Genomic DNA, 16,919 nt, shown 5'->3' on the forward strand with positions numbered 1-16,919 from the left:
CGGATGGAGCTCTGACATCGACATCCGGGCCATGTCTTCCCCGAGCCCCGACTTTCCTCATATGTCTAGAAGTGCAGCTCCGCTTTCTGGTACCAAGAAGAACCAGACACTAGTACCACATTGGAAGAGTACTAACACTGCTTTCCGGACCCCACTGAACAGTTTCTTCTACTTCACATTTTATTCTGGTCGGTGTTGCTGTACCACTCCTTCAGAAGGTCATCACGTAGCTCCTTATGGCAAGCCTGTGTCCTTATTTTAGGCACCCTTCACACAAACTTATGTTGTAGTACTGCCGATTTATGTTCCCCATTTTACCTTTTAGTAAGAGTTTACTCACATTTGTTTGATTTTATTTCTTTTCCCTGCTTTATGTTCTCTGGGTTTACTGTTTTAGCACTCTCAGGGCCCACCCCACCTCTGTGGCACTGAAGCTTTCTGTTTTCTTTATTCTTTCAGCCAAAGGTTTAGAAGCAAATTCAGATAGATTTAAAAAATTCTATTTCTATACTAGTAGTTTACTTTTAAACAAGCACTTTTGAAATTACTGTTCACTAAATGTCAGGCATTAAAATGTACCTACCATTTGCCTCCTACCACTTCCTTTGCTAGATGCCAGCAGCTGAGTAATTCACCATGAAACCCAATCCCCGCAGGGAAGTGTCACAAGGCGGGGCCTCTGGGGGCACTGATGCTCTTACAGAGCAGTCTCAGGTAGCCAGCTCCCCTCAGGTGACCATGCAGGGAGACCGGGCCCCTGAAACCAGTGAACCCTCATCAGATCCTAAATTTCCCAGGGTCTTCATCTTTGATTTTCCAATCCCTAGAACCAATGAGAATAAATTTCTGTTTATAAGCCATTCAGTTTATAGCTATAGGAGGCCGGACAGATATAAGATACTGCTGGCATACTTTTAGCCGTAGGTTAACCTATTAAATTTTGCAAGAATCAGTTGGAATTTAAAGAATTTAGGCAGGAAAATAATTCGACAGTCATATTTTTTTACTGCTCAGGAGTTGGGATTTCTTTCTGTTTTTCTCCTTAATGTTTGTCTATTATTTCTTTCATTACGGTATCTCACATCTCTTCTATATAGACTTTTCTTCTAAATTATTAGACAAACACTGAACTTTCCAATGTAATTTTCCATAATTTTGATTTCTCTTGCCATTTTGCAGGAATGAATATGAATCTGGTTTCCCAAGTCACTATGCAGGGTCCTCTGTAACGTGTTTTCCTGGTGTGCATACTGAGTTTTAAAAGTATTTGTTTCTGCCACACATGGTGGGAGTCACCTGTAATCCAAGTACTCAGGAGGCTGAAGCAAGAGGATTGCCGCTGTGTTTGAGCCCATCCTGGGTTAATAGCCAGCTCAAGGCCAGCCTGACTACATAGTGATACTTTGTCTCAAAATGTCAAAACACTAAAAATATGAAAATAAAAAGCACTTGCTTCTGAAAACTCTCATGTTTCCCATGGTCTTTGGTCCATAGTGCTTGTCTATGGATGCCACCCTCCCAGGTAGTTCTATGCCCACTCATTAGGGTCTGCTTAAGAACTCTTTCCACTATAAAGCTACTGTGATAAAAACAGCACAGTACTGGCAAAGAAATAGACCTGAGGACCAGTGGAACAGATAAGAAGATGCGGAAACAACTCCAGACACACTCAGCCAACCTCATCTTCGACAGAGCCAAACACCCTCACTGGAGGAAAGATAGCCTCTTTAATAAATGGTGCTGGAAAAACTGGGTTTCAACTTGCCAAAGATTACAACTAGACCTCTATCTCTCACCATGCACTAAATTAAAATCAAAATGGATTAAAGATCTAAATATTAAAACAGAAACACTGAATCAGCTGGAAGAGAGTTTAGGAAGAACTCTTGAAGGCATTGGTGTAGGAAAAGATTTTATGAACAAAACCTCAGTTGCCCGTGAACTAGCACAAACAATCAACAAGTGGGATCTCTTCTTACTAAAAAGCTTCTGCACAGCAAGAGAAACCACCAACAGGGTGAAGAGACAACCCACAATATGGGAAAATATTTTCACCTGCTGTTCCTCAGACAAAGGTTTACTATATAGAATCTATAAAGAACTTAAAAAAATTAGACCTCCCAAATTTAAAGACCCAATCCAAAAATGGGCATCTGAAATGAACAGACATTTCTCAGACAAAGAAGTAGAAATAGCAAACAAACATATGAAAAAATGTTCAACATCACTGATCATTCAAGAGATGCAAATGAAAACAATGTTGAGATTCCACCTCATCTCAGAAAGAATGGCTGCTATCATGAAATCAACCAATAACAAATGCTGGCAGGGCTGTGGGGAAAGAGGAATCCTGCTCCACTGCTGGTGGGAGTGTAGACTGGTGCAACCACTATGGAAATCAGTGTGGAGATACCTCAAAGAACTAGGACTGGAAGTCCCATTTGACCCAGCTATTCCTGTGCTGGGCATCTTCCCCAAAGAATTAAAAGAATCATACCACAGCGATATATGTGCATCCATGTTCATAGCAGCACAGTTTATAATAGCTAAAATTCGGAAACAGCCCAAATGCCCATCAACTGGAGCCTGGATGAAGAAAATGTGCTTTTTATAAGATGGAGTACTCCTCAGCCATAAAAAATGAGAAATTTCAGATATTTATAGCTAAATGGATGGACATTGAGGTGATACTCTTAAGTGAAATAAATAGGACACACATGTGTAAATACCAAATAGTTTCTCTAAGTGTGAGAAACTGACAGTGTAAATAAGGACTAAAAGGTATAACAGATAATGTGAAATAGGAAGAAAAGGGACAAAGGGGAAGGGGAAGTGGGAGGGGCAGGGGAAAGGAAAGAAGGGCATGAAATTAATATGAGAAAATGAAAAAATGGAAAGAAAGTCTTTGTAAACAGGGAGGGATGGTGGGGTTGAAGGGAGGGCAGGGGACAGGGAAGAGAGACTATGTAAAGGTTTAAATTTCTAATGATGAATGTCATTACCTTGTATACCTAAAATGTACCAATAAAATAAAATTTAAAAGAAGAAAAAAAACCCTCCAGTTGTTGACTGAAATGCTCACAGGGACAATGTCCTTTGTGGGCCCGGCTGCTGGTCACTCAGTTTCCTGCTGGCTTTCAGGCATCCTTCTACCGACACCCGGGGAATTGGCTGGCACCCTGCATGGACTCCCCCTGGTGGAGGTGTCCCCAGCATGTCCACCAATAAGGGCCACGCAAGCCCCAATCCTATAGGATACCTCTGGCCTGGGTGATGGCAGGAAGGGACAAGCTGACGTCCCTTGGGTGACGCAGGGGACAGGCACAGCTGGTGAATCACTGTGGAAGGACTGGCAAGTACAGTGTGCTGGGGAGGCTGTCTGACTGGTTTTTAGCTTTCTTCCCTGCCCACTGTGATGGGGCTGCTTGGCTTCTTCCCCAGCCTTAGAACCCTCGGAAGGCACCCATGGCAGAGCTCTCATCGCTGACCAGCTGCCCACTCTCCTGCCAGGGGGCTGTGACCCCTCAGCCACAGCCCCAGGCTGCCCAGCTGTGAGGCCTCACAGCCCGGACATGCTCCGACACTCTGCAGGGACACACACCCAGAAAGGGGGTCCTTTGGTCTTCCTGGATTAATGCTCATTTGTTGACTTCATTCCTCCCCCACCCATAGCCTCTACACTAAATGAAATCCTCAGCCCTTTTTTGTTTTGAAACAGCTAAGTGGCTGAGTTGCCTAGACTGGGCTCAAACTTTGCAATCCTTCTGACTCAGCCTCCCAGAGTGCTGAAATTACAGATATGTGCTACCAAGCCTGTCTCCAATTTGTTTCTATGACAGTACAAAGTCATATACATTCCCCAGAAACATCTCCAATTTGGTTTGACTGAGGAGACCTTTCCCTCCTGTCGTCATTTTTTGTTTGTTTTTTGGTATCTGGGATTAAACTCAGGACTTGCAAGGCAGGGGACAGCACCACTGAGCTAAATCCCCCGCCCTCTTCTGTCCTCATTTTTTAACACTGTAGTCCAAAGGACACATCCTTCTGGGGAGACCTCCTCCAGCCATCACCTTGATGGAGGCCTCTAGAAACCAGGCTTAGACCAAAAAGGAAAACAACAGAGTGAAGGGAGAAACGTTCTGGCCTCCAGGGCAGTGAATGCCCCCTGAAACCAAACTGACGCACAGAGAACATGCGGAACATGCAAGCTGATGGGTCACCATGCCTGCGCTGCAGCGAGGCCTCTATGGAAGCCCTGCATGCCCACCTTGGAGAGAGGAATGAGGAAGTCCAGCTTGTATGAGAGGATCACTCTGGTGAGCAGCACCACAAACACCACATAGGCGGAGTTCTCAAAGTCAGTCAACTGCACCTGCATGAGCAGATGCCCAGAGACATCAGGGAGCAGCTCACGGCCTCTCTTCCCTCCCCTGGCCCTTCCAGAGGGCACCATCCCAAGCCACTTCCTCCTTCCCATTGGGGCCCGAAGCCCTTGCCCACATTTCTGTTCAGAACAAGTGCACTGGATCTCTCCGGCCTCTTAAAAAACTCAAGAGCCTTCTGATGAAAGCACCAGAAGGGATGAGTGGCCGCGAGCATGAGAGCCTCACCTCCATGGGGCGGAATTCCACTCTCCAGCCAATGTCGGAGTGAGGGGGCGGGGGCTTGAATCTCATTGTCTGCCAATTTGTGGACTGAATATTCTAGAATACAAAACAGCAGAGGATAAGAGCAACTCTTCACAAATTCGGGAAAATATTGCAATGACGTGGTTTAATCAGAGAAGACTGCTGTAATTTAAGATTTTCTTGAGTGTGACATTTTAGGAAAACAAGACAGTAAATGTCCAATCAGAGTCAGGTGCTATCTACAGCACTGAAATAAATGTACAGTATAGGTTTGAATTTTCCATCATTAAGCAAACAAGAGAAAAATACTGAACACAGAAATGTAGAACTGAAAAAACAACTAGTAAGAATTAAATAAGGGTACTTTAAATCAATTTTTAATTTTTTTTTTTGGTACCAGGGATCAAACTCAGGACCTTGCATTTGCCAGGCAGGCGCAGTGCCACTGAGCTATGTCCCTGGCCCAATTTTTAATTTTTCCTAGTTCTTTACTACACTAAGAAATGAGAGACATGTGAGACTTCGACTGTCACCAATTCCTCATAGGTACAGAAAATTGTCTCTTGGTTTGTGCAGTGAAACCCATATGAAAGAGAGGCAATACCTCAAAATGGTCAGACTCATTAGCATCATCCAGGTCGATTTTCTCTTTGAACAACGTCAGGGGGTCTCTGATGAAGAGATGAGCAACATGCTGGGCCAGAAGGTGATCGATGCCTGCAAAGACAGAGCACATGGGCCCCTGCCAGACCACCACACCACTCTCCAAGTCCAGGCTGAAGCAAGGGCATCCAGGAGCTTAGGAATCTGGACTGCAGCACTCAGCTCGCCTAGGACTTTATCCTATGGACCTGGGGAGTCAGAGTCTCACTCACTACTTACACAATGCCTGTGGGGCACTGGTGTGGACCTAGACACAGAGCTCCAAAGTAAGTTCCTTTTGCTAAAATTCAAAAAAATCTCACAAGTATTTCGAACTTGAGCTTTAGGAACAATCAGTCTCATAAGAAAAGTTAGAGACTTCACACTAAAAACAGAAACCTGACCAGGAGTCAGAAAAAGGTGAAGAGTGCTTTCAAGATCAAAGGTGTACAGTCAAATACAGACATACTGCAGGGCAGCTCACCGTTCTGCACCAGCTGCTCATAGACTCCTTTATCTATGGTCAGGTCGATGTCGTTGTATTTCTCACCACACTTAGATAAGTAGCTGTCTATGGAGTCGTATCGGGACTTACTGATTCGATAGTTATTGTTCTTCAGTGGCTAAAATACAAAAACTCAAATCAACGCCACATTGGTTGGAAAGTAACACCGCAACTAATATATAACAATGGTTTTTAAGAACATATGTCTAGACAGTGCATTCAATAAGTTGTAAATAATTACACAAAGACCAGAGTGGAAGCCAGGCATGGTGGTATACCCCATAATCTTAGCACTCTGGGAAGCTGAGGCAGGAGGATCACAAGTTCGAGCTCAGTCTAGGTGACCTAGTGAGACCCTGTCTGAAAATGACAGATTAATTAATTAAGGGGGGTGACGGACTGGGGATGTAATGCAGTGTGAAGGCCGTGGTTCAGTTAGAGTAGAATAGCCCTAGCTGAGAACATCAGAATTCTTGTGGGCAACTCCTTTAAAAACATCCACTCCCAGGTCCCAGCTACAAAGATTCTCAGTCACAAGCCTGGGAGGGGTTGGGCCGATTTAACATCTCTCCATAGGGGATTGTAGTGTACACTGCTGTCTGGTGGGACGCAACGCAGTTCCATAGCTTAACATGAGAAGGAGCAGGCTGAGCCACCCTCAGTGGTCAAAGCCTTTCTTTCTCTGAGGACAAGGCATGCCCCACAGCACAAAGTATCTTATACAAAGTGCTCATGTGGGGCCCAGCAGCCTTCAGCATGGACTTCCAAATCACAGAAACCTGTGCTATCATTTTAAAAGAAGGGAAAGCAAACACAGATTTCAACAAACGATGAAAACTATTCTCTACCCAAACCAAATCACTTTCCCCACATACTCACCCCACAATAAAGAGCGGTTTATATCCTGTGTGCTTCTTCCCACACTGACCAAGCAACTCGAGGTGAACAGTGAGGGGAGATGTCAAGGCTGCAAATGGTCCCAACAACCCCATTTACCCCATTACCACAGTCTAAAGGACTATTAAGGAAAATCATTCCACCTCCAGTCCTCTCTCTTCCCGAGTTCTGTCATCTACAGATGCAGAGATCACTCCCCAGCGACAATCAATGTCTGACACGTAGCCTCGGTAAAAAGGAGACGCAGCACTCAAAGCCATCTGCAAACAAACAAAGTCAGCTCCTGTGGTTCAGAGCACCACTTACATGATGAAAAAAGCATGCATGCATTTTCTGGTCAAGAACCATTTATGCAACCCATATGGAGTTACACCACACCTACCTGGGCCTGCTTTTTAAAGAGAAATGAGCTGGAAATACCCCAAATCTGTGGATTTGACCTGTTTAGCCCTACAATGTGGGGGCATGATACAAGAAGGACAAGGGCCACACACACACCTGACATGTGTGTAACACACATGTGCTTCACTAGCCACAATTAAGGGTCTACAGCTTAGACTTTTGGTTCACTAGCTCTTTATTGGCATGCTATTTACATTGCTCATTTCTGAAAGAAGCCTTAACTGGGCTAAAACAGCACACTGTTAGCAAATTCTGCACATGCGATCTTTTATACAAAGATGTATTTAAAATAAAATGTAATTTCTACTTACAACAATTGGACAGATAGTGGCCAGCTGATCGTAAAGGTAACTGGCCTCAGATATGCTGCAGGCTTGGAACGTCACCTGTTTTAAGAATGGAAGATGTTAACATCAACAAAGACTGATCAGCATCCTCCGAAGGCAGTGAAGTCTGAGAATGAAGGTGGCTAGGGGAGGGGGCAGCAAGGTCACAGCCACATCAGAGCCTCCTGTAATCCAGAATCTTGCTTACAAGCTGCCATGGGTGAATTTAACTAGAAAGTGCTATTTTATTTTATTTATTTATTTTTATTTTTTGGTACTGGGGATCAAACCTGGGACCTTGTGCTTGTGAGGCAGGCGGTGGCACCACTGAGCTAAATCCCTGGCCCAGAAAGCGGTATTTTAAACACATTCTGTGACACAGGGACAACCTATTTAAGTAACTATATTCCTAGGTGAAATTGGACACACATAACATGGTGAAGCTGATGAGGCATTTCCTCTTCTACTAGCATTTTTCTTCCTGCAGCTTCCTGTCACTTCAGTTAGCTGAGGGCTTATTTAAATTTTGGTGGCACAAGCCTGTTAATAGCAGCACTTGGAAGGCAGAAGTTTGAGGCCTGCCTGGGCTACAGATTGAGTTGAAGGCCAGCCTAAACTAAATAGCAAGACCCTGTCTCAAACAAACAAAAATGGTAGGGATTTGGAAGTATCTGTACAAATGGGGAGCAGCTGGGAAGAGAGCAGGACTAATGAGAAAGGAAAGCAGTACAAACACTCAGCTGAGGCGAGCAGAAGGTGGCATGCAGGACAGAGTGAGGAATCATTTAAGTCTGCCCTGGGTGTTCCTGGGACACACAGGAAGGGGTTAGAGAGAAGAAGCTGCAACCCAGCAGGCTATGAATCCAGAGGGAAAGACAAGAGGCCCCAGCTTGGTCTCCATCGTTGTAACTGGAAAAAAAAAACCTGAGCTGGAGAAACATCTGGAGATTAGGCCTGGAAGATGGGGAGACCTGAAGGTGGGAAGACCGCATAAGAGGGCAAGGAGAGAAGGGTCCTTTGCAATATCCAAAAGAAACCAGAGACGTCCTGCCACCTTTCATTGGGAAGGGTAGAGATGGTGGTGGAAGGAAGAAGGAACACAAATCGTATCTCTATTTGCAAGTTTGTTGTAATTGCAAATTGAAGAGTTTTAATTTTATTACTGTTACTCAGTAATGAGCATTTACATTTGGTGTTGGTGCAGAAAATAATGTACATGCTCAGTAAGCACTTGCACAACACATGTAAAAGTCGTTTTTTTTTTTGGTACCGGGGATCCTTGTGCTTGCACAGCAGGCGGCGAAACCACTGAGCTAAATCTCTAGCCCAAAAGTCGGTTTTTTATATAACAGCTGAATGAGCATGTTTATTGTTAACAATCTCATCTCAACTTTGCCTTATTACAGACAACTTCTGTGAGAGACTCAAGTACACCTACAGCGCTGTGAGTGCAGCTCATGTCAATGGGGTGACTACAGAAAACAATTATTTGAACAATTTAATGTCCTGGCCTTTCTATAATTTCCATATTGATGCTTAAGCTGGCCCAGTCCTTTGAGTAAAAGGTAATGATAATTAACTAGCTATTACTGATTAATTCACTGTGGAGAAGAGTTGTGTCACAGACATGAAGAAAAAAAGTCTCAAAGGTTAAAAGGAAGTTTTAGGAGGTTTGGTGGTTAGGTCACTGATAACCAAAGCAAGGGCAGCATCTGCAAAGAATGAGAACTTGGAAATCAATTTGTGTGAGGTAAGGAAACAAGGATGCCCTGACAGCTCTTTAGTGCTTAACAAATATTTATTCATAGAGTATTCTGAAGGAAAGAGGGTGACAATGAAGAGAACACACAGACAAAGCTGTGGTGAGATAACTGAAAAACTGATCTCAATGACAATTTATAAGGATGAGATTTAAAATACCTAAATGCTTCCCACATGATGACTGATGAAATCCGTTGAACATGAATCTCTTAGTTTGTTTATGCCCCTTTTGTGACTCTGGGGTGTTTTAGTGTTACTTTTTTTGGTATTTCAAAGATACTACAATAAACCTTTTTTCTTTCCTGTGTTTTGTTGGCTTTTCTTAGCTGGCCTAGGACACACAAAGCAATTTATAGGCAAATCTTGGAAAAGTCAACCTTCGGAAAGTTTACTTAAGAAAATTAGCAAGTGTAACCTGGTATTTAGTAACCATCTGGCTTACTCTAGAGCATGTCCACCAAATAAAACAGGGTATCAGTGTGGATAACAGCTTTAATGGGGACAGGAAAAGAGATCTCACACCTTTACAAGGTGCAAACACACGAAGAGATTTGGTTTCTGGGTCCTTTTAAAGTATCACATAAAGAAGAGTCACCATTTCACTAGGAAACTGATGACAGGGGAAAGAGCTTTGAAAAGTAGATGCTAGAAAGCGAATCTAAAGCTGCCCTAGCACCCAGTTTTGAAGTCACACGATTATTTCAGACAGAAATAAACTCCTCTAACATGTCATGAACTTACTAAATGATTTCTGAGAAGCCCAAAAAGAATTAAGAATCTGAATGTGATTAAAATGTTTTTTGTTCAGTACAGGAATTCTTTAAAAAATTACTTCAAAACTCTTTTCCTACTTTATAGTAACAAGCAATTTCTACTATATCACTTAAGAGATACAAAGCAGAGGTTTCGGTGATTATTTGCAGAATTTATCTCATTTGCCACACATTTTACATTATCTGTCATTGATTTTTAAAAGTGAAGTGTTAAGACTGGACATGTCACTGGGAAAACAATATTACTAAACCCATGACAAGGCTTAATTATTTTTGCACTACTAAAATGTTTATTCCTACCATTAAGATAAGTTTATTTTTCAAACAGTGTTTCAAGGGAAAGAATGCTTCTCTGGAACTATCTTAGAGCAACTGTGCTGTCCTTGGCAAAACTCCCTGGCTTATTATTAAATCAAGAGAAGGCACTGGGCACTCTGTTAGAACTTACACAATTCTGAAGCCAGGTACTTTAAATGCTAGAGTGTAATGGCTCACTTTAGACGTATTCGTAATTAAGATAGGACAGCAGATGCGCAGTTTAAAGTCAAAGGGTCTCTTTGTAAACTAAGGGTGCTCATTTCTAAGGAAACTTATCAGGCCTTTATTTTGAAGTTGCATATCTTACACTGCCTACTTGTGTCAAGAAAACTGAGAAAAAACATTAAGCTTGGCCATGTTATTTGAACATACTTGGCATGGAAAAATCTGACCTTGGCATTCAATTTGGGCTACACACAGCTTCAAAAACAATCAGGTTGGAGGTCTACATGTAAGAAGATGCATGTATCTGCTGCAGCTGTCGGAGATGAGAACGCTAGGCATTTTGGGCTCTGTTGAGAGCCATGAGGGTGAAGCCCAGGGGTGCCCACAAGGGCCAGGCTTCCTGGGCTCTGGGCCCCAGGGACTCTGCTTCTAATCAGCTGAAGCAATTACAATGGAAGAAAATCTCCTTGGACAATAAATAGCCTCTTTCTCTTTTTAAATTTTAAATTCTCAAGTTGAAAATTTATATTTTGGTCAATTTCCCTTGTTATAGCACAACCTCAAACAACTTAGAGGTTAAGCATTTGTTAATAAAAGCAATGAAATAAATGTTAGCTCAAAATCAGACCCAATATAAACCTTTCTTTCTTTCTTTTTTTTTGGTACCAGGGATCAAACTTGGGTCCTTGCACTTGAGCAGCAGGCGGCAAAATCACTGAGCTAAATCCTCGGCCCTATAAGCCTTTTTTTTAACTGAAAACTGAGAAAACTAAGCCAAAAAAGTGAAAGGCATTACCCAAGCATGGGAGCAGACAGACCAACACCCACACGGGCTTCCTACATGGAGGCCTCTGCTCTCCTCCTTAGGCAGAGGGTGGACAGTGCAATAACTCTCAGGGACACTGGGATCCAGGAAGAATGTTAAGGACGTTCACAGATGAGGCCTACTTTACTTCTGGCATAACGTAGCCAGGGAAAAGGCAAACGTAGGTCACTAAATATTTATTCTTTTATGCCACTAGATGGCTTTGCACTAATATAGAAATTAAAGTCCAAACAATCTTTCTCTTGGATCAGCAAATCATTGGAGTGCTTCCACCACAGCTCAATTTCAGAAAGTGTTTTGTTAAACTACCACTAGGCAGCAGTACAAATTAGGCAGAAAGTGACCAAGGACCGCTCTGCATTTTGTTAATTAATGACTATATACTTTTGTAGTGAACTTAAGTCGAGACAGTTTCAAATGAATATACTAAAATAACTTTTGTTTTCAGAAAGGCATGGCAGCTACCATTTCAATCTCATTAAGTGATTTTTGAAATGGAAAACATGATATATATATATAAAAAGAAATGGACAAGGACATTTTGCCCTGTGCATTTCAAACAGTACCTGAAGGCAGCAATTGCCCATCCCGAATCCCATGGCGTCCATGTAAATGTGATCTGGCTTGGAAGCCCTGGCTGCCTCATCATCCTCAGGAAATGTTTCTATGAAGGGAGACGCTGTGTTCTTGTCCTTAAATACTGTATTAGTAGTGAAGAAAAGGAAATAGTGAGAGTCAGGGGTTAAACAACAGTGCAGCAGTTGTCTCCTGCCCCACCTCCCCTCTGCGGACTCACTTGGTACGTTGATGACAACCTTCTCCCCTCTCCTGTGCCGGATATTTCTTGTCAGGGTACTAGAACAGAGAACCAAATATCAGCAACTGGGTGCCTGCGAGCCATTGTCTAACAGGGCATGTGGCCACACATTTCCCGTGAATGGAATGAAACCCTACCTCACACTAACACTCTTCCAGAGAACATGCTGTGCCCAGGTGCTCTAAAGGGACTTTTGGAGAGAAGGTCTGGAGTTCCAGCCATGCCCTGGCTCTTGCTGCTCACTCCCTGTGCCTCCATGGCTCCCTGCTCCTTACCAAGTTCAGGTGTTTTTCTAATAGTCCCCACTTTATCAGGCATCTCTGGAGTTCCAGTGCCTCACCCCTCCCTCCCCAATCTGTGCTGGCCAATCTAGAAGCTCCGGGGCACACTGAGCTGCGAAGCAGAAATGCAGTTAGCTCTGATTCTCACCTGCCACAAGAGTAATACATACTAGTTGGGAAATCTGGTATAAAAATTAAAGTAAAAATTCTTATTCAGTATTTTAAAATGGTAATTACGTGTTGAAATAATACTTTGGATATACTGGATCGACTAGAATAAAATTCAGTTCCTCTATTTTTTTCACATCTTACTAGGAAATTAACAATTATATTTGTGGTTTCCATTATGCTCCTAGTGGTTAGTGCTGGTTATGCCATCTCTTCTAGGAAGCACTCATGGTGCAAAGCCAACGTCAGGCTGGCCGGGGCCCTGAAGCCATTTGAAGTGTAAGAACCAAACTACAAACTGACAGGCCTGTCAACAGAACAGAAGCGAGAGAGCCCTATCGTCTACAGCAGGGAGCCCATCTTTCACACAGTCACAGGACACAGGGTGAGGCAGGAGGTCACAGACATCAGTGTGATTTAGAGCAGCAACCGAGAGAACACATCCCAAACTGATGTTCAAGGAACAGGGCTGTGACACATCTGATCATTAAGGAGGACAACAGCTAAGCTAGTGACTTTAAAAATGACTTGGAAGTGGACAGATCAAGCCTGGCTGCAAGCAGCCATATTCAGGGAGCCTCGTGCTCTTGAGGATGTGAGTGGTACACATCTCCTGTCTCCTATTCCACTAAGAAGGAAGCCAAAAGGCAGTGAGTCCTCAGACAGCAGGCGTGGGAGGGCACTGCAGCAGACAGCTGGACTCACCTGAAGCGGGGGTGCTTATTTATTGCTTCATCTGGAAAGAAGAGGGACTTTGATGCTCCTCCTTCGACTGGGTTGGGTTTATACACGGGCAGTGTGAACCCAGGACAGCCTAATCTACAACAAATTGAAGAACTTAATAGATGGGATGTATATTCAGGAGTCAACTGCCTTGTCTTGCCATAATTCACATCTGTCAAAAACATCTCATTTGTATTACTTGGATCCCCCTCCCTCTTCCTTGGAAGTGTCACCCCTTCCCAAGCCCTGTCTTGCACGCACTTCACTATCTTGCATCAGGACCTGCTGTAGCTGACTCCATCAGCCTCCATTCACTCCCCATCTACAAAGCCTGTGCTCAGGCCCTCCTGAGAGTGACAGCATGCAAGCGACTTCCTTTGGTTAACTGATAGCATGGGAGTGATAGCAGCTTCTGAGGTGTCCTTCACTAGAAGTTATAAACTCTGAGACCATCTTCTGACCCTTGATCATGACTGCCCAAATCTGGCAGGCTTCTTCTGAATCTGAGTAGGGTCTCTTCAGGTTCTGCCACAGTTAGGCAATATCTCTGGTATTCTTCTCAAGTCTGAAACCTCCCTCACTGTCTTAACTTCAAGAACAGCTCTAATTCCAACACAGAAAAATGCAGCACCTTATTTGTCCCTACATCTAAAGCTTAAATTTTCTTTCCCTTGCACTGAGTCCACTGGCTCTTCCCAGTTCAGAACGTGAGGTCAGTGCTAACAGTACTATGAGGGAGGACAAAGCCTAACAAGGTCAGAGAAAGAAAGCAAAGGAGGCACAAGTCAGAGTTTAGAAGGATAGAAAAGAACTTCTGGCTGGTGGGCCAAGACCAGCCTTTGCCTTATCTTTAACCCCTACATTTCATAAAACGAAAAGCCCAAGGGCTGGCTACTTGCATCTGGCAAACAACTGAAGGTGCTGATCTTACCTAGAAAGCTGCTCCAATGTGTGCCTGCTCGAGAAAACTCCCGCAGCTGTGTGCATCATCTACTAATTTACTACAAGCCACACACTTAGGAAATGTCCTTTAGGGGTGCAGCAAACGTAAACTCAGAGGAGATTTCTCACCAACCAGAATCAGGCTGGAGAAAGAGAATGAGAATGTACTTGTGTGGCTATGAGGAGGAGCCAAGTGTGTATCTTCAGACTCGGGCAGCCCTGCTTTCTTCTAGACCAGTACAGTCCAGCAACAATGGAAATGTTTAACATCTGTGCTGGCCAAACCAATGTAGGAGCCAATAGCCACAGGCAGATGCTGAACACATGAAATGTTCGTTTTATGTAAGGTTAATTTAAATAGCCACATGAAGGGCCTGGGATTTAGCTCAGTGGTTCTGCTGCCTGCCTTGCAAGCACAAGGACCCGAGTTCGATCCCCGTTACCCAAAAAAAAAAAACAAAAACAAACAATAAATAGCCACATGAATGTTGTTCTGGACTCTAGTTCTCTCCAGAGCTCTGACACTTCACAGAGAGACAATCACATGTTTATAATTAAACAGAGCACTCCCTTCTCTCTTGAACCCATAACACAATAAAATGTCATCATTTACTGTAGTTGTAATGGGAAATTTCTAAAAACTAAATCACTAGTAATTATTCCAATTTTGTTTACAAGTCTAAAAATACCCTATCCTAATTCATATGGCTAGGCAAAGTAAATAAATAAATAGAAAGCCCTGTCTCAGCTTTTCCTTCACAGTGACTTAAAAGAGCTTCAACATTTTTAACAGGACAACCAAGTATTTCATATACAGCCATTCTCAAAATTAAGGTATGAGACATGGTAGGGTTTAACAAAATACTGTATTTTGTTGCCCAGAGAGAAAGCTTACCATCTATCAATACTACATATTCTTGAATTTAAAAATATAAGACAGCTCTAGTTTATGTTCCCCCTTTTAATCTGAGGAAAATGTAAGCCCTCTACAATGTTAAGGGAGAAAAAAAGAAAATATAAGACATTGAATTCTCAAGCCGCTAAAAGTTGTCCAGTAATGTGGCGGCCTGCCAGTGGCTGATACTAGCACTCTAAACCACACTGCAACGACCTGCACAACAGCCCCGACATGCCTGCTCTGCACTTTTTGCATTCCCCAGCTCCAGTCTACCCTCAGCCAGGCCACCACGTGCCTCCTTCCCCCTGTTCACAGCTGCTTACGCCACAGACAGACCAGGGCTGCAGAGCAAAAATGTGACCCTGTCCACTTATCCCAACCTTTTCAGGGCTTCCACTGCTTTCAGGGTGACAATCAAAGTTCAGATAACCTGATCTGGCCTGCTGCCTGCCTGACACACACTTGCACCTCACACCGTGCCTCCGGTCTGCACCAGCTAACTAACAGCTTTCTTCCAGGGCCCAGCAGGTGCATCTCACCTGCTCATTGAGGCCCACTGCGCATGCCACTCTCTCTCCCTAGGACATTCCTCTGCTTCAGCTTCAATACTCTGGCTAAGACACATTGCTAATAGGAACTGTCATGGCTTGGAGTTAACATGTCCCCAAAGTCTCATGCATCTGGAAAGTGGTTGATTGTGGGGTTTCATCCACTGACAAGCTCAGGAGCTGACTGTGCAGTAGGAGGTGGTAGCTGGGGCATGACCTGAGCTTGTCCCCAGCTCTGCCCTTCTTCCTGGCTTCCTGGCTGCCCAGGGATGAGCAGCTGTCCTTCCCTGCCCTTCTACCTGTACTTCTGTCTTGGAACCAGCCAACTCTGGACTGAATTCCCTGGAAACTGTAAGCCAAACAGAACTCTCTTCCTTTAAGTATTAGGTGTCAGGTGTTTTGTTCCATCGTGGGAAAGTAACTGATGACAGCGACTAACCTGGGAAATGAAGTTATTGTGCAAAGAGCCTGGTTTTCCTCTAATACGGAGGTAGCCTCCTGGCGGCGCTTCCTCATGTTGTCCTCCACCGTGTTGAATTCAGACATAGTCCCTCCGTAGGGCTGTCCAGGTGTCCCTTCAATCATGTAACTCCCATACTCTGGTCTCCAAAGGGTAGGATGGCTACAGGGAGAAAAAGTTTGTTTTAATCTTAGTCTTTTGCTGCAGGCTACTTGAATTTTAGAAGTTTGAAAAGTTGCTTTAAAACTCTGAACACCATTAGCTCTAAGCAAAGCTAAGAACTGCTTCATAAGGCTCTTAACTTTCATGGCTCTTCCACTAATGTAAGAAATAAAAAACATATTTGTAAGTCACTCACTTCCCGGGACAAAGCTAGTGCATGCTGCACGAAAGGAGCGAGTGGTCCTCAGTGGGTTCAAGCCATTGCAGCTTCCCATGCTTGCGAGCAGAAAATGACCACAGCTCACATGCCACTGCCCTGTGTGCTCCCAGCTGCTGTTAAAACATCACACTAGCCAAACAAAGCCTACCTCCAGGAGTTTGATCTGGCACCATGGGGTATGATCTTAATTGTTTTGGCAATTTAAAAAAAGTTTAGTAATAATAAACAGGCTTTATGTTTAGCTTAATGTGTTGTTTTAACACATTAATGTATTCAATCTCAACACTGCAGAGGCAAGTATTGATTATTACTTCTTTACAGATGAGGAAACTGAGGCACAGAGAGGTTTACAGCTACTACTGAGTAAAGGAACCAGTATTTGAAACTGAGTCAACTTGGAGCAAGAGCCCGCACTCCTACGCTATGCCATCCTGACTCTGTAAGTGTGAGGAAAGGC

The 16,919-nt window shown here is 43.6% G+C and overlaps 1 protein-coding gene across 5 annotated transcripts in view; it reads right to left on the bottom strand.

Annotated features, from left to right (window-relative positions):
- Nucleotides 1–16,919, bottom strand: part of Gclc (glutamate-cysteine ligase catalytic subunit) — a 44,895-nt gene that overhangs the window by 4,065 nt on the left and 23,911 nt on the right. For 3 of the 5 annotated variants that reach the window (XM_087195736.1, NM_001303306.1, XM_087195738.1), the window contains 10 exons: nt 16,060–16,242; nt 13,215–13,328; nt 12,040–12,098; nt 11,810–11,943; nt 7,386–7,460; nt 6,816–6,932; nt 5,755–5,893; nt 5,233–5,345; nt 4,611–4,703; nt 4,268–4,372 (listed from right to left, as the gene is read on the bottom strand). In XM_087195736.1, the coding sequence (XP_087051862.1) occupies nt 4,268–4,372; nt 4,611–4,703; nt 5,233–5,345; nt 5,755–5,893; nt 6,816–6,932; nt 7,386–7,460; nt 11,810–11,943; nt 12,040–12,098; nt 13,215–13,328; nt 16,060–16,242 (1,132 nt within the window). The remainder of the gene's footprint in view (nt 1–4,267; nt 4,373–4,610; nt 4,704–5,232; nt 5,346–5,754; nt 5,894–6,815; nt 6,933–7,385; nt 7,461–11,809; nt 11,944–12,039; nt 12,099–13,214; nt 13,329–16,059; nt 16,243–16,919) is intronic. The other 2 variants (XM_013067083.3, XM_087195737.1) reach the window with 1 other exon arrangement.

Source organism: Heterocephalus glaber, unplaced genomic scaffold (genome assembly GCF_053883595.1).
Source record: "Heterocephalus glaber isolate CG9 unplaced genomic scaffold, H.glaber_assembly_v1.0 deba00001610, whole genome shotgun sequence".
Lineage (NCBI taxonomy): Eukaryota > Metazoa > Chordata > Mammalia > Rodentia > Bathyergidae > Heterocephalus > Heterocephalus glaber.